This window comes from Lepidochelys kempii, chromosome 13, assembly GCF_965140285.1.
Source record: "Lepidochelys kempii isolate rLepKem1 chromosome 13, rLepKem1.hap1, whole genome shotgun sequence".
Classification (NCBI taxonomy): domain Eukaryota; kingdom Metazoa; phylum Chordata; order Testudines; family Cheloniidae; genus Lepidochelys; species Lepidochelys kempii.
The window spans coordinates 15,630,245-15,645,686 of NC_136392.1; the positions used below are offsets into that span (position 1 = coordinate 15,630,245).

The 15,442-nt window shown below is 40.7% G+C and overlaps 1 protein-coding gene across 5 annotated transcripts in view; it reads left to right on the forward strand.

Annotated features, from left to right (window-relative positions):
• Nucleotides 1-15,442, forward strand: part of NFATC2 (nuclear factor of activated T cells 2) — a 135,299-nt gene that overhangs the window by 80,708 nt on the left and 39,149 nt on the right. For all 5 annotated transcript variants that reach the window (XM_073309388.2, XM_073309384.2, XM_073309385.2 and 2 more), the window contains exons 7-9: nucleotides 6,715-6,770; nucleotides 7,493-7,619; nucleotides 9,724-10,419. In XM_073309388.2, coding sequence (XP_073165489.1) covers nucleotides 6,715-6,770; nucleotides 7,493-7,619; nucleotides 9,724-10,419 — 879 coding nt within the window. The remainder of the gene's footprint in view (nucleotides 1-6,714; nucleotides 6,771-7,492; nucleotides 7,620-9,723; nucleotides 10,420-15,442) is intronic.

Genomic DNA, 15,442 nt, shown 5'->3' on the forward strand with positions numbered 1-15,442 from the left:
TAAAAATTCCACCTTTTCAACAGAGGGACAAGGTGGGTGAGGTAATATCTTTTATTGGACCAACTTCTGTTGGTGAGAGAGAGAGAAAGAGAGAGAGAGAGAGAGAGAGAGAGAGAGAGACTCGGCTACAGCTACACAAGATACATCTTTTTAATAGTTCATTTTAAAACTTTCTTTCAATCTCTCTCTCTCCTTCCCTCCCCCCCACATTTATGCATATTTCATGGTGGTGAAATGTATTGTGTTGGCAGCTGTGTGAAAAGTATTCTGTGTTCAGGGCTGTCCCAGATTGCCCCATCAGTGAATCCAAGAGAAGCCGTCTCTGTTTCACATTTTATTCCAATTTTTAGTTACCTTTCTGGGTGTGCACAATTCAGAGGTTTCTTTTTATTATTATTGTTATGAAAAAAAATAGAGTAAAGTGGGGCTCTTTTTAATGAGTGCATGGCCTCATCTTCTCTGCCAGAAGCTCGCTCCACTGATCATAGCAATGGAGGTTAAGGGAAAAGCAAATATTGACCATCTAAAATTAGGGTTTGTGTGTTCATGACTATAAAAGAAAAGCAGCAAGACAGATGGAGCACGCTACATGATATTTAAGCATAAAGGTCAGTGCATGAGCTGCAAAATGTTTATATTCAACAGCGTTTCAGTGCTTAAAGAACAGGAATTGTCACTGGTGACAGATTTGATAGGAAAATGTTAACGGCTGTGGGCATAAATAGATCCATGTAGAAGCATCCGTCATCATTAGAATGATAACCCCAAAATAAATACATTCCTTGTTTACTTGGCGTTAGTCTCGTTCCCACTCTTAATCCCCATGGACTTTGAACTCAGTCTAATCAACATCTGATTTTTATGCGTGGATTCACTAGGTTTCAATGCTGTTTCAGTGGCTCAGTCACTAAATCAAATTGAATGTTGTTGTGGTTTGCATATGCTTCACAAGCCTCTTGAGTATTGAATATGACTCTGAGGCCTGTGTTGCCTTTGTTTCATGCATTACTGACAGATAAAACTCTGCCTGTAGTACTTCTATGCCAAGGTAACTCTGTTATATAAACACTGGGCTACAGCACACAATCTATGATGATCATATTCTATATTGAGGAAGAATAGTGTCAAAAGTCCCATTTAGTTGCCTTAGTTGTTATTAGGGATCGGTCATACTGCATTGTTTAGTTGACTCAAAGTTATATGCATGTGCCTGCTGGCTTTTAGGGTTAGTTAAGGAACTGTTTAACCCATGCAGTTCTGAGAGGAAGACTAGCACCCAGACTTGTAGCTAGAAATATACCAGTCAGCTTTTGGTTTTACACATAGGATTTTCTTGGCTAATTTGACATTCAGCTCTATCCGAATTCTTAACTCCTCTCCAAGTTCAAGAACTTACAGTACCTAACCTACACCAGCAAAATCTCATAACAGTCCATAAACTCCATTATGTGTCAAACAAGCCTCTAACCTTCACCTTTTCCAAAGGTATCAATTTAAGTACTGGTTGGAACAATGAGTGCCCAGCTTGTCATCCATGAAGTCCTGGGTTTAAATGTGAAGGCAAGAAAAGGTCAAAAATGAAAATTAATTAAACGGAATCTGTAGTGAATTTCCATGTCTCACAGTACCACTTACGTGGTAGTTTGAAGATGCCAAGGGCGGAAACAGCAAGTATCTGCCTTCGAGGCACTGGCAGTAATATGGAGAAGCAGGAATGTAATAAAAGGAAGTTTTGCATGTTGAGAGTTGAGGTGCTTTGGCAGAGCTGGGTGGAGACCCAGGACTAGGACAGCAGGAGGTGCTTTAGCAGAGTGGTGTATGGGACAATGTGCTGCAGCAGGTGAAAAGTGAAGTACATCACCAGATCAGTGTAAGCACCATTGCAAGGTGTCTGCCTCCAGCTGTGCTTTTCAACTGCTTTAACCCTATCCTTCAATTCCTTGAGCAGAACAAAAATCCCCAGTCAACTCCTAATTGATTTATTTCTAAACTATTTTACTGTAAGATACTTTTTGCTGTTGATCTCCTCCTCCTCTTACATTCAAGGGAATTGCAATAACTGTCTCTTTGGTATTTTTGATTTATGAGGAATCCTTAATAGTTAATATGATGGCCTTTCACCATGATGACCAGCTACAAAGGGAATCCTTCAGTAAGTGCTGCTTTTCAGCCAGGAGATGCCCTTGTTTTTGCTGGAGTAAACCCAGAGCTGCCACACACACAAAAAAGGTGTTTTCATTTCAACTGACTCTATAGGTTTCAGCAGTAAATGTGTTAACAGAAGCATAGCTGTAACCTGTGACAGTCCACAGCAGTGGCCAAAATAAATGCTTATTATTAAAATTCTGGAATCCTCTCCGTTAATTTACACAGTGGTCCTCTGGGATGTTAGGGCTAAGCAGCAAATCGGGTGAGAGGCTTGCAGACTCTAATTACAGCCTGCTTATGCTGTCTGCACTCTGGAAATCCATTACATGCTATAAATATATATAGAAGAGACAACGGGCTCACTTTGGAGGAACTGAACTGTTCAGTACTAAAAGGAAATTATCGAGCATTTTCTTCCTGTATAGTAACAAAGAAAAAGTATCTGAGAGGGTGTTAAAGATGACAATAAATGAGAAAATGTTGACACCTAGCCCCAGATTTTCATAACCTACGCATATCTGCAGTCCCAGTTTGCACTGCAATGGTTGTGTAGGCATTTGTGTTTGATTGCACATGCAAGTAATAGAGTATCTAACTGGGCATTTTTGCATGCCAGTGCTATGATTGTCCAGAGTCTCTTGGTGACAGAGAGTGCAGTTCTGAAAAATCTGTGCCTCCAGATTTTAGACAAAGGGGTAGATTGTGCCTTTAGGCACAGCTCCGGGCCGTGCATAAACTATACAACTTCAGAAGTAGTCCCAAAGGAGGTACTGTGACTCAGAGACATGTTGAGTCATAATTCCTCCCCTGACGCTGCCTTGTTGGGGGAAAGAAGAGAGGGGAGAGTGATTTACTGCTCACTTGTCACAGTAGTAAACTGCTACAGACTCCTTGCATTGGCTCATCTACTCTGTTCAGTGAGCGCGGTGGGTGGAACCAAGTCTCCAGCCATTTGAAAGCTCTCTCCGCTGCAGGGAGGGAGTAAGTGGGTGAGTGGCCCCCACTTATGCCTGTGCACCCAGCTCCAGCTAGCCCTTAGAATGGATGTAAGGGGGATTCCTTCTCCCCCTTGAGAGGCTGTTTGAATCAGAGCCTCGCCTGGGTAGTAATTCAGTAGTAGTAGTAGCAGTTAGATTACGCCAACTCCAGTAATTCCATCTGGGCTACAAATCCCCTTGGACCTTCAACTGGATTGAATATTCTTCACTTTCTGCTCTCCAGTGTGTAGTGATGCTGCACACTGTTAAACAGCAGCCATATTCCAGCCCAGAGGTGGCTGCATTTCAGCAGTGGGTGCCGCTTATCTACCTCATAGGGGTGCTGACTTAATTATTTATTGTTGGATAAGTGCTTTGAGATCATTGGATGAAAGGCATTATAGAAGAGCCACATACTGGGCCAAATTCATCCCTGATGGCAGCCGATGGAGTTACACTGGCATGAATATGGCATGTTGTTGTTGTTATTACTTAGGGTATGTCTACACTTCAAGCTGGAAGGTGTAAAGTCCAGCAGGAGGAGATATACCTACTTTAGATCTGATCCATCTCATGCACTAAAATTACAAGGGTACCAGCAGCAACACAAATCGTGGGAGCGGCTAGTTGTCCTGAGTACACACCTAGCATCTTGGATGGGTACATACTCAGGGCAGCTAGCCCCTCACCACCCTGGCTAAGCTTAAGCACAGGTATGTCTCCTAGAGTTGGAATTAGCCTCTGCTTATGGGCTGCAGGGAGGAAACGGACTAGACATCCAAGAGGAACTGTCATGTCAGTTCTCATTAGCCACAGGGAGTGGAATATATAGAGAAACCAAGGAGCATAAAAGGTGCAAAGTGCATTAAATAAAACGCAAAAATCCTCACAATTAATTTTCCTGCGTTCTTTGCTTCCATTTGGACAAGAAGCAGAAGTCCCAATATGAGACAAGAGAGAGGCTGCTCTTGCAGAATTTCCAGGCATCCGGAAAAATAAGAAGTCTTGAGAGAAGCAGTTTTCATTAGATTTCCACCCCAGTTCTGTAGACCCAAAGCACATGTATAAGCTTCAGGGAAACCTTCCCACAGAACCTCACCTTTGAAGATTCCCCCACCCTCTAGCACAAACACTCAGCTAGTGGCTAAACTGTTGAAAGAGTTTTGGGTGCCGGCTCAGTGATTTGGATGCACAATTCCCATAATTCACAGTAACCAAATTGTCAGAGAGCTATTCGGCGTTTTTACACGCCATCAAAATTTTTAAAGTAAATCACCGAACTGAAAACTCAATGCAATGTACTGACAATGTTAGCGGCAGGGCTCAAAGTCTTTAAAAAAAAAAAAAGCAGCTTCCAAATTATTTTTTGGGTCAATGAAGAGATATTCCTGGTTAGATTGAGCCTCTAATTTGTGCACTAGTATTAAAAATGCATGTGCAAAACCCCTGCATTGACCATTTGTACATGCAATAGCTTGCCTGGCATGTGTACACATGGTAATTGGGTACACAACTGGATACCTATAGTTTTTGAACCTTACCAATTTAATTCTACTGATATAAAACTTTTTGTTATTGTCACATGCTCTGAACATGCTTTAGTGCATTCAAGTAAATGCCCTACAGCATATGTAGAGTATATACTACAGTAAACTGGTCTCTGAGTAAGATAACTAAATTGCTCTTAGTAGGTAGGTTTTATGTGCATAAGAGGTGGCTCAGAAGCATGCAAGCAGTACAACTAATAAAGATAATAAGGCGGGTAGATTTATGTAGGCATCGTACACAACATATGGTCCAATCATGAAGGTTCCAAGGAGACATTTATTTCTGCTTCTGCAAAATTTAATTTCAGTCCAACAGTTTACATTTCACACACAAAACCTGGGATGCCATTTTATCAATGTGCAGAGTACACAGAGTTTTACAGTAGCAGCCAGTGAGCTAAATTGGTGTTAACGGACACCCACGTACTGTTGTGAGAAATGTCCCAGGCTGATGCAGGTACAGTCCATAGAATGCAGTGGCAGAGCATTGTATGTATAATCTGTTTTAGACGGATATGTAAAAAATATGTGTAACACAATCAAAGTGACATTGCACCTCATAGAGACTAAATATGCAATGACCCCAAAGCCCTCGGGCAGTCTCAGAAGTAACTGCTAGGCACTTCACAGGACATATTTTGTATATTTCTTTGAACAGCCCTTAAATGAAAAATTATTCAGGGTATATGAATTACCTAATATTGTTAGCCTTGGGTTGCTAAGAGACTTTGGACTATGCAACTGATAATACTAGTAAGCAACAGAAAGAAAACAGATTGAATTACTGTGGGCCAAATTCTGCTCTCAGTTATATCCGTGTAATTCCATGAAACTCACTGGAAGTGCATGAGTGTAACAGGCAGCAGAAAGAGATTCTGTGCTTCAGTGGCCATCATCATGGATGTGATCGATTTATTGCTAATTAGAGCATATACAGTAAATCCTCAATCCACTATAGTTGGATAAGCCAGACAGTGAATGTCTATGGGAGTTGTTAGAAGTTTGGAGTAAAGACATACTGAAGGTGCCTATCTAGCTCTAGCATTTTTATTACTTGCTAGAGTAGATGGGTTGATAGATAGCTATCATGTAAATTTAGGCTTCATGTTGTACATATCAGAAACCCCTATGAAACAGGAAGAGGACACAAATAGCACAAAGAAATCAGACACTTTGTAACTGTCTTCCCAATTATGGTTCTTAAAAAGCTTGGGTAGAATAAAATCAAACAAATGGATGAGTCGTCTTCTAATAATAATAACAATGTTCCCTCTTTCCCTTCACTTTGGGTAATATCTTTTTTCCTGTTTAAAAAAAACTGCAGTGACAATTTGACCCTATAAATTACTACTAAAGAAAGCTGGGGCTTTGATTTTCAGAGGTGTGGAGCACTCGCACTACCAGGTGATTTCAGTGAGAGCTCTGGATGCTCAGCATCTCTGAAAATCAAAGCCCTAGGTGTCTCAATTTGGGCACTTAAAACCAGTGACACCCAAAATAAGGTGAAAAATTAGGACTTATATTTCAAAAAATAATAGTTTTTTACCAGAAACCAATCCTCCAGTCAGTAACATGAATGTTATTAAAGAAAATGAAGACTTGCATGGTCTTGTGGTTAAAACAAACAATGAAGATTCAACCGGGTTCTGCTGAGCCACTGACTCACACTATGACTCTGGTCAAATCATTTGACCTCCTTGTACCCTCAGTCAGTCCTGCTGACTGAAGTCAGACTCTTGCTGAAAAGCAGATGTTTCATGTGTATTGAACATTCCTAATATTTACATATAAAGCATCAGCTGGGCCTCAATTCAGCAAAGCTCTTAAGTGTGTGCTTAACTTTAAGCATGTGCATAAATCTTTTTCTGTTCGGGAAAGTACTCAAGTACATGCTTATATTTAAATCCCATTGACTTCAGCTGGAACTAAGCATGTGCTTAAGTGCTCTACTAAATCTGAGCCTTAATGACTGATTTGACTTTATTTAAGTCAGGTTTCTGATAATATTTTTCAATAAGTTAATAGTGTAATATTACTTTTAGATGGTCAGCAGATCTGGGAGATGGAGGCAACGGTGGATAAAGATAAGAGCCAACCTGTAAGTATACAAAATAATGTATGTCCTTTACTCCCTGCGTTTCAGCTATATGCTGAGAATATCTTCTGCAAGGTGCTGAGCACCTCCAACTTCCATTGACTTCAGTGGGAATCCAGGCTGGTCGGAGTTTTGCAGGCTGGGACCCTTTGTTTGCGTTGCTTTATTTACATTTAGGGCCTGATTCTGCAAGGTGCTGAGCAGCCTTGACGCCTGTTGAGGTGGAACCTTACAGTGCAACATCAGCGCCTTCTAGGTTCCAGCCCTTATAGTGGAATGGGCCTTATCTGCTCCTAAGGAAGTGAATGGCACTGTTGCAATGGAAGTTGGATCAGTGGGATCAGATTGTAAAAAAGTAATAAATACACATTTTGAATAATTACATTTCATGTTTATCAAGTGCATTGGAGTAGTCAAAGCACTAGAGCATTAATCAGTATTCTGTGTGTTCTGTATTTAGCTGAGACTTCTCTCTTCAACATCAGGACATCAGCAACAGAAGCCACAGAGGATGTGACATTTAAAAAGCAGTTTCCCGATATCAGAAATCTTCCAGTCCTAACCCACCTGTCCCTTCCTTCCCCACATCCTCCTTTTCAGAGGGGAACAAGAAAATTCCTTTTCCTTCCTCCAAGGATATGTACTCCATGGGGTAGTTACCTGAGAGCCTGTTGATCATTGGACTTCAGTTTCTAATAGGATATTGTCTCCTTTCATTGTTTCAGAGCATGCTTTTTGTAGAGATACCAGAGTATAGGAACAAACACATCCGTACACCGGTGAAGGTGAATTTCTATGTCATCAATGGAAAAAGAAAAAGAAGTCAGCCACAGCATTTTACCTATCACCCAGGTAATTCTTTATGCAGAGGGCAGATTGGGCTACAATGTCTCATAGGGCAGGCTTTGTAGTCTGATACCTCATTCTCTTGTCATTAAGCATCTGAATTTTTCTAATTTAATGCAGAGTTACTGCCAGATCACCAGTTGTTATTTGGTTTAAAGGTTGCGTGTAATTTTGGAGGAGGATTTTTTTATATATACATATATGTATGTAAGGGGGCTTTACATCAGATATCCAGGCAATGGGCTGATCGTGCCCCATTTATGACAATAGGAGTTCGCAAATGATTTCAGTGAGAGCAGGATCAGACACTTATGTGCTCTGACCCTGTGAAAACAATGAATATTGCCTTCCCTAGTTGACATATACCACAGTAAGTTAACATCAGACCCAGGGAAAGGAGTACTAGAGTAGGGAAGGAGAAGAGTGGGACATATTCTTTAATGGAGGGCCAGTTTAGATATGAAAGAAAAGTTTGGATGTTTCTCAAACTCTTTCCCTGGGGAATTGGTGAGCAAGAAGTGAAACAGGATTACTCATGAAATTCCCAGCACTTCCTAGTTTTGGCTGATTTTCTCAGTGGAAACCAGAAAGCACGAAATAACCTGACTGGATTTTTCAAGCTTTGAACTAATATCTCAGTGCCACTAATTTCTAAGGATGGGGAAACATCCTGATCAGTTCTTACTTAGTACAAAGCATTTCACCAGTCCCTAGTGGAAAATGCTTCACTGCTCTATCTGATTCACAGTTAGAGAGAGTTAAGGCTTTTGATGGCCACTAAATTGTTGCACTGTGAAATTACATTTGTAAATACGCTGTTATTTCAAAAAGAGCCTCAAAATGTAAACTTTAAAAAAAAGCTATAAGATTCCATTAGAAATTTATCTGTCTACAGGTTTCAGAGGGGTATCCGTGTTCGTCTGTATCAGTAAAAACAACGAGGAGTCCTTGTGGCACCTTAGAGACTAGCACATTTTTTTGGGCATAAGCTTTCGTGGGCTATAACCCACTTCATCAGGTGCATGGAGTGAGAAATACAGTAAGCAGGTATAAATATAATTTATATAATAGAATATAAAATAATTTTCCCTCCGTTGATACTTCTCGTCAACTGTTGGGAATGGGCTACATCCACCCTAATTGAATTGGCCTCGTTAGTATTGACCCCCCACTTGGTAAGGCAACTCCCATCCTTTCATGTGCTGTATTTTTATACCTGCCTACTGTATTTTCCACTCCATGCATCTGATGAAATGGGTTATAGCCCACAAAAGCTTATGCCCAAATAAATTTCTTAGTCTCTAAGGTGCCACAAGGACTCCTTGTTGTTTTTACTGTCTATATAACTGTTGTCCAGTCTGCCTGGTATGCCCGGAATCTTATCTGCACTAAGATTCAGGGCATTAAGATGTAGGGATGGTTACAAGAAGTAAAAATTGCATTATTTGCCTGCAAAAAACCCTTCTTTTCCCACAACATTAAGATTCAGTCGACTTTTACAAATGGGAGTTTATTCTCCTTTTATTGATGATGTCGGCCGTTGTTACTGGGGAAGACTTATGCAAAAAGGTTGGGTCTCGAAGACAGCGTTAAAAAATGGTCAAGCCTAGTCTGTTCCTTTGGATCTCTAATTAATCTCTTGGACTGGAAAACAGGGCTGCAAATCTTGCGATATCAGCACGTCTCAGAAACTGTCTATTAATTCCGTTTTCCATTGGGGTCAGAAGTGCTATGAGGAATGCCTCTCTCCTGGTTTCTTTGTAGTTTTGCTTTGGGTTTCACCTAGAACTAGAAATTGCAGAACTGAGACAAAAATTAATTAAAATCACAGCAATAAAAATAATAAGCTAATTTGAATGTTTGAACCTTGAGAAATATGAGGTTTAAGTTTTGGGTAAAGTTTTTGTCCATCCTAACGCTAAGTGCTTTCACGAGAGATTCTCCCATGATTGCACTCAAGCAATTTACTACCTGTAGTGCCCTTGTGGAGAGTGCACTCACCCACACACACTCTCACAATGATTTAGGTCTCTTCTTAGTGCCAGGGGAAAAAAATCGTTGTGTCTCAGTTGCTCGTTAAGAATAATGTCCTTTGCATGCTTTATTCTAGTACCATCAATCAAAACAGAGCCCATTGATGACTATGATCCAGCTTTAATCTGCAATACAGTACACAGTGGTCTGGGAACAGTAACACAGCCTTACTATTCACAGCACACAATGGTCACCGAATCCCCTTCCTGTCTTGTGGCCACTATGGCTTCCTGCCAGCAGTTGCGTTCAGGCCTATCTTCTACTGATTCTCGATATCATCAACAGAATCCAGCAGCTGTAATATACCAAAGAAGCAAAAGTCTCAGTCCTAGCCAACTAGGCTACCAGCAATCCAGTTTGATGGCCACACAGGTTTCCATTTCAGATGCACACAGGTCAGTGCTGGTACATGCTGGTTCCCCAGGCCAAACCTCAGCTGTGCTCCACCACTCTCCAAGCAGTCAACAATCTTCTCCCGTGATACACTATTCTCCAACCAATCAGCAGCTGAGGTGTGGAAGTCATCAAGAATTCCAGCATATCATGTGCTGTGAAAATTTTACCTCTAATGTAGCAAGACCCAGCCAGCCTCAGGTCAGTCAAGCACAAAGGATAAGTCCAAGTTCATATCCTACCGTGATTCAGCAGCAGACAGCCACAAGCCCAAGAGCAGCAAAAAATGGACCACCCATTAGTGATCAGAAAGAAGTGTTACCAGCCGGAGTCACTATTAAACAGGAACAGAACCTGGACCAGGCATATCTGGATGATGGTAAGCAGCACTGTCTTTTTATTACATATAATTCCATCTGGTCCTCTGTACAAAAATAATGTGGCCTCCTTCTTGACAGGGTGAGAACCCATCCCTTGTAAAGTTTTATATTTTCTTAATGTAAGAGCCTTTCATCAGCTGCATTTTTGGTAGATAGCAACGCAAAAAAATGAAGCATTTCCACAGTCCATAGAAAACCTCTGTCTTTAAGTCACGGGGTGAGCTGTCAGGTTTTAAACTGTTTCTAATTTTTTTTCCACTTGCCAAACGTTAGTTGAAAATGGAGAAACCGACAAAAAGTGGTTTTTTTTAAAAATTATTTATATCAATGCAAATTCCACAATGTAAAACCCTTTTATACATTTAATAAATACATTTTTAAAAAGCCTAATTGAACAGTCCATGAAGATACATAATGAATGGGGTTGTGCTGCAGGCAAAACTATTGCAGATGTTCTAGATGAACAGTAGTACATTGATTAGTAAAACAATGTCATTTCTTTGTTGTGAGCCCAGTAGATTTAGCTGTTAGCAGTGAATAAAAGCAAAAGTAAAGCCTTGTTTGAATATATCCTGCTTATCCTTAGGTAGATAAGAGTTATTGGCAAACGGGTTGATTGGTTGTTTTGTTAAACATTAGTACTATTTCATAGCAGGCAAAAAATATAAAGCTAAGGCTTGGGGGCTAGATCCTGTTCCTATTAAAGTTAGTAGCAAAACCCATGTTTACTTCCATGGGAGCACAAGCCCTTGATTAGAATGCTGCATATAAGTGGAGTGGGCTGGATTGTGTAATTGTGTATGTAAAATGCACACCTAATTTTCATGTGCTGTTACTGTGACTGCACTCACAATCCAAGTATTACCTGTGCAAATTGCTAATTTTGGTCCCATGCGTGTGCACGTGCAATTCTGACAATCGATGTATAAATTAGGCAAACAATACTTAGTGATCTTTCATGCACAGTTATACAGGTATAGATTTTGAAATTCTAGCCCTGTCAGTTTTCCTCTGTGAACCTAGAGGTACTGAGTATTTGAGGACACATTTATCTGATATGATCATCATGGCTGCTTGCTGCGGGCAGAACAGGTTTCTATTCCCCACCCCTCACAGACACACTTTTTTCCTTCTTAATGTAGTCTGTATTTGAAATGTTTGAGCTTCTTCATTCAGCCATGGCAGTTGATGTCATCTTGGCCCCATTACAGCAATCATTCTGGGGCAGTTCTTACAAATATAAAATGATCTTTGTCTGCAGAGAGAATTTTGCTAGTATTTTTTGGACCTGAAATAAATAAAGTAAGCAAAAGCCAGGGACTGCTCAGCGAAAGCAGCATTATAACAGCGCGAGGTAATTTTTCTCTGTAATAGAAGTGGCCACTGTGTCTTTACATTCTTTTAATATTAGGGCATCAGAGATTCTTCCTCCTTTCTATAAATATTGGACACACACAAAAAAATCTCATGGTTGCAATACAAATGAAAAAATAAAGAAATTCAAAGTTAAGTCTGATGAACTTTGGGCCTGTTCCAGAACCCACTGAAGTTAAAAGAAAGACTTCAGTGGGCTTTGGATCACATCTGTAATGCCCAACTATACCATGAGTGCATCAGAATGGTGCACAGTGTACCTCAAAGCATGTGTTATAAAACAGGGGGTGCAAGTGAAAGACTGGCAGTGAGTTGGGAATGAAATTCCAGGCTTCTGTTTGAACATCTTTGTCATCAGGTTGGCTGCTGGTCTGTATACTAACGTTCCACTGAACTCTATGGGATATTAGTGCCTACATTCACAATAGGTGCCTTTGTCTCGGAAAAGCATGAAAAAATTGCATGCCCCCTGAGCATACAATATTGCTCAAAGTTAGTTGTTTGTGGGAGTTGTGTCTGAGTCAGGACTACAGAACAGAACCCTTTTCTATGGAGAAATTTTGCAAGTGACACAACAGGGTAAAAGAGCTGCTTTGGTCTGACATTTGGACACATTTTATTTACCTGTTTAAATCATAATAGCTCATTGGAGCCCTTAAAATCCTTAGCATAAACTGTATTCTTATTCAGAGGGTTCTTTCAGCTATTTTTTTAGGATAGAGGCCACATCCATCCATGGAATGGAAATATTAAGTATGCACAAATTATCATGATATTGCACATTGTAGGTCAAAACTAGAGGTCAGCTCTCAATCATCTGAATTTTCAGAATTCTCAGATTAATTATAAGGTATTATGCCCAAGATGGACTATGGGGAACTATTCACACTAGTATTTCCCTTCCCTACATGTTTACTTTATTAAGAAGGAGCCCTTGGGGTAGTTATGCTTTACTTTGCAAAACACATGATTCCAAAATGTTCAGGTCTTGAAAACCACTTTGCTTTTCCATGGGGAAAAGTGATTCAGAATATAACAAAAACCACATTTTGCTAACTATAAAATTTATTTTTGCACTTTATAGTATTAAAAGAAACCCAGAGCAATACAATTATGGAAGTTTGACAAGTCCCTTTGGCTGAATCGATCTCCTGAGATTATAAGAGGTGATTAATCTTGCTGTGATACTTATCAGGTAGATGCTTAGATGATCATTCCCATGGCTAGTTCCACCTTGTATTTAGTTGTGATACTCTGAGTACCTTTCCCAGACCTGAAGAAGAGCTCTGTGTAGCTCCAAAGCTTATCTCTTTCACCAGGAGAAGTTGGTCTAATAAAAGATATGACCTCACCCACCTTGTCTCTTCCTTCCCATGGTTAGGTTTAACCAGCTGGATGGTTGTATTGTGCTGTAGCTGACTACTTCTGCATAGTTACTACTAAGACCATGGTTGTTTTGGTGTTTCTTGCTTCCCTTCTCTTTTCTTCCCCTTCCCCATCTTTCTCCTTCTAGTCCTTCATCCTGTTCTTCTCTCTCTAGATTTCTGCTGACACGCCAGGATTGGTGGGGTTTTTGGTTTGGTTTGGGGTTTTTTTGTATTACAGTTGCATCCTTCCCTCTCCTCTCTGTTTCCAAGTCCCTTGCTCTTGTGGTTAATGCAAAGTCTTGCAATTCAGGGAACTAAGAATCTATTCTCAGCTCTGACATGAAGTTCCTGTGTGACCTTGGGCAAATCCTGCCCCATCGGTTCCTCATCTGTTCAATGGGAGATAACAACTACTGCCACACAGGGCTATAGTGTTCATTAATGTTTGAACAATCTTGGAAGCAACCAGAGAAATACAGGGTACAATTATTATTATTATTAATATTATTTCTCTTTTTTTCTTCTGGCCCTCTTATTGTGTTTCTGCTGCCAGGTCCGTTATGTTGTCTCCCTGTAGTAATTCTCCTCCCATCTCTGCAGCTAAAAAGCAGCTTTTCTTCTTTTTGAGATCATGACTCTTTCTTTGCCCAGTGCACTCTCGGTTCCAAGGACCCCTGCCGCTGACACATACTATTAGAGTAATCCACGTAGCCCTTCCTTTTCATCTTACTTTTAAAATATGATTCTTGTTCCACCTCCAAACAATATTGCCACTTCCTGTGCCCAAATGCTACACATACTCATCGGTGATGCCTTCCTATGATAGTTCCACTTGTGTGTGCCACCTTACAACAAGAGGTCAGCTGGCTTGTGTAACCCACACACCTCCTGGGTGTGGTGTTCTGTCTCATCTAGTGGCACTGAGACCACTTAAGGAGAGAGTTAAATGAGTCTGCCCTGCAGCCTTAGCTAACAGCCAGTTGGTTTTTAGCTCATGCACTAGAGGCTCAGGCACTAAGCTTCAGAGGTCCCAGGTTCGATCCCACCCACTGGCAACCGGGTTTTGTCGGTGTTACACTTCCACTAACTACCTTTCCAATCCACTGCCATTCACTTCCATCTTCTTCTCAGCTTCCTTAGTCTCACAGGCAAGGGCTGACAGAACCACCAAACTTCTTGTCCTTCCATAACATTATTTAAAGGGAGCATAGAACAAAGCTATCCAGCAGTTTAGGTTCTGTTTGGAAATGGAAAACAGATGGAGATAACTTGAGTTGGATGTTGTCTAAATTAAGTCTGTCCAGCTCTTCAGGGAGATTTTATCCAGGGTTCAGATTTGGACCTGTTTCAACCATTTCCCCCATGCTACTCTGTGTTAGAAGCACAAGATACATCTTAGATTGGATTCCACCTGGAAGAAAGAGAAGGTGGGGAGGACAAAGAATGACCTAGCGCAGGATAATTGAAAAGGATGCTGCCATCACAGAGACAACTTCCAGTGGAATCAAACATCTTGCTCTGGATAGACAGCAGTGGGCAAAGTGGATTGCCCCATGTGCCACTAGGCACAGAAGTCTCTAAATCTAGGGTACAAAAAGGAAGGCACAGTTGCTAGGGAACTAGCCTACAAAGATTCAAGTACCTGCAATTGCACAGAGCTCCTGTGTGACCTTGGGCAAGTCATTTAGCCTCTGTGTGCTTCAATTCTCCATCTGTAAAATGGAAAAATCACAATACCCTGGTGAGGGGGTACTGACATCAATATGTTGATGATTGTGAGGCACTCAGATACTACAGAAATAGTGGCCACAAAACTACCTTAGACAGACTCAGTGGGAGTAAATAAAGGTGGTAGAATCTGGCCTTAAATAAGTAAATAAATATGTAGCTGCTCTCCAAAGTGGTATTGATTTTCCAGCCTGAGAATACGTAAGTTACATGTTTTTTTACTTCACAAAGAAATATGTTTGTCATTCAGATGGCAACTATCTAACCACATCTCAAAACCACAAAATAGCCTCTCTGCTGCAATATAGCTGAATTATTTTCAGTGTGTCAGTAATTAGAAGAGCAGTGAGAAGGAAGGCGGTAGGCACAACTCCCGCAGTTCATCAGACTTGCAGTTCCGTGGAGCCCTTTTATAGCAAAGTTACTTCACAGAAAAACTGCACTTGAAACGGATGTTTCAGTAGAACTGAAATTGCAACCTGCACCTTGTGATACATATAAATGACCTAGGACTTTCACTCACCTTCACTAAGACCAGGATATTACTCTCTGT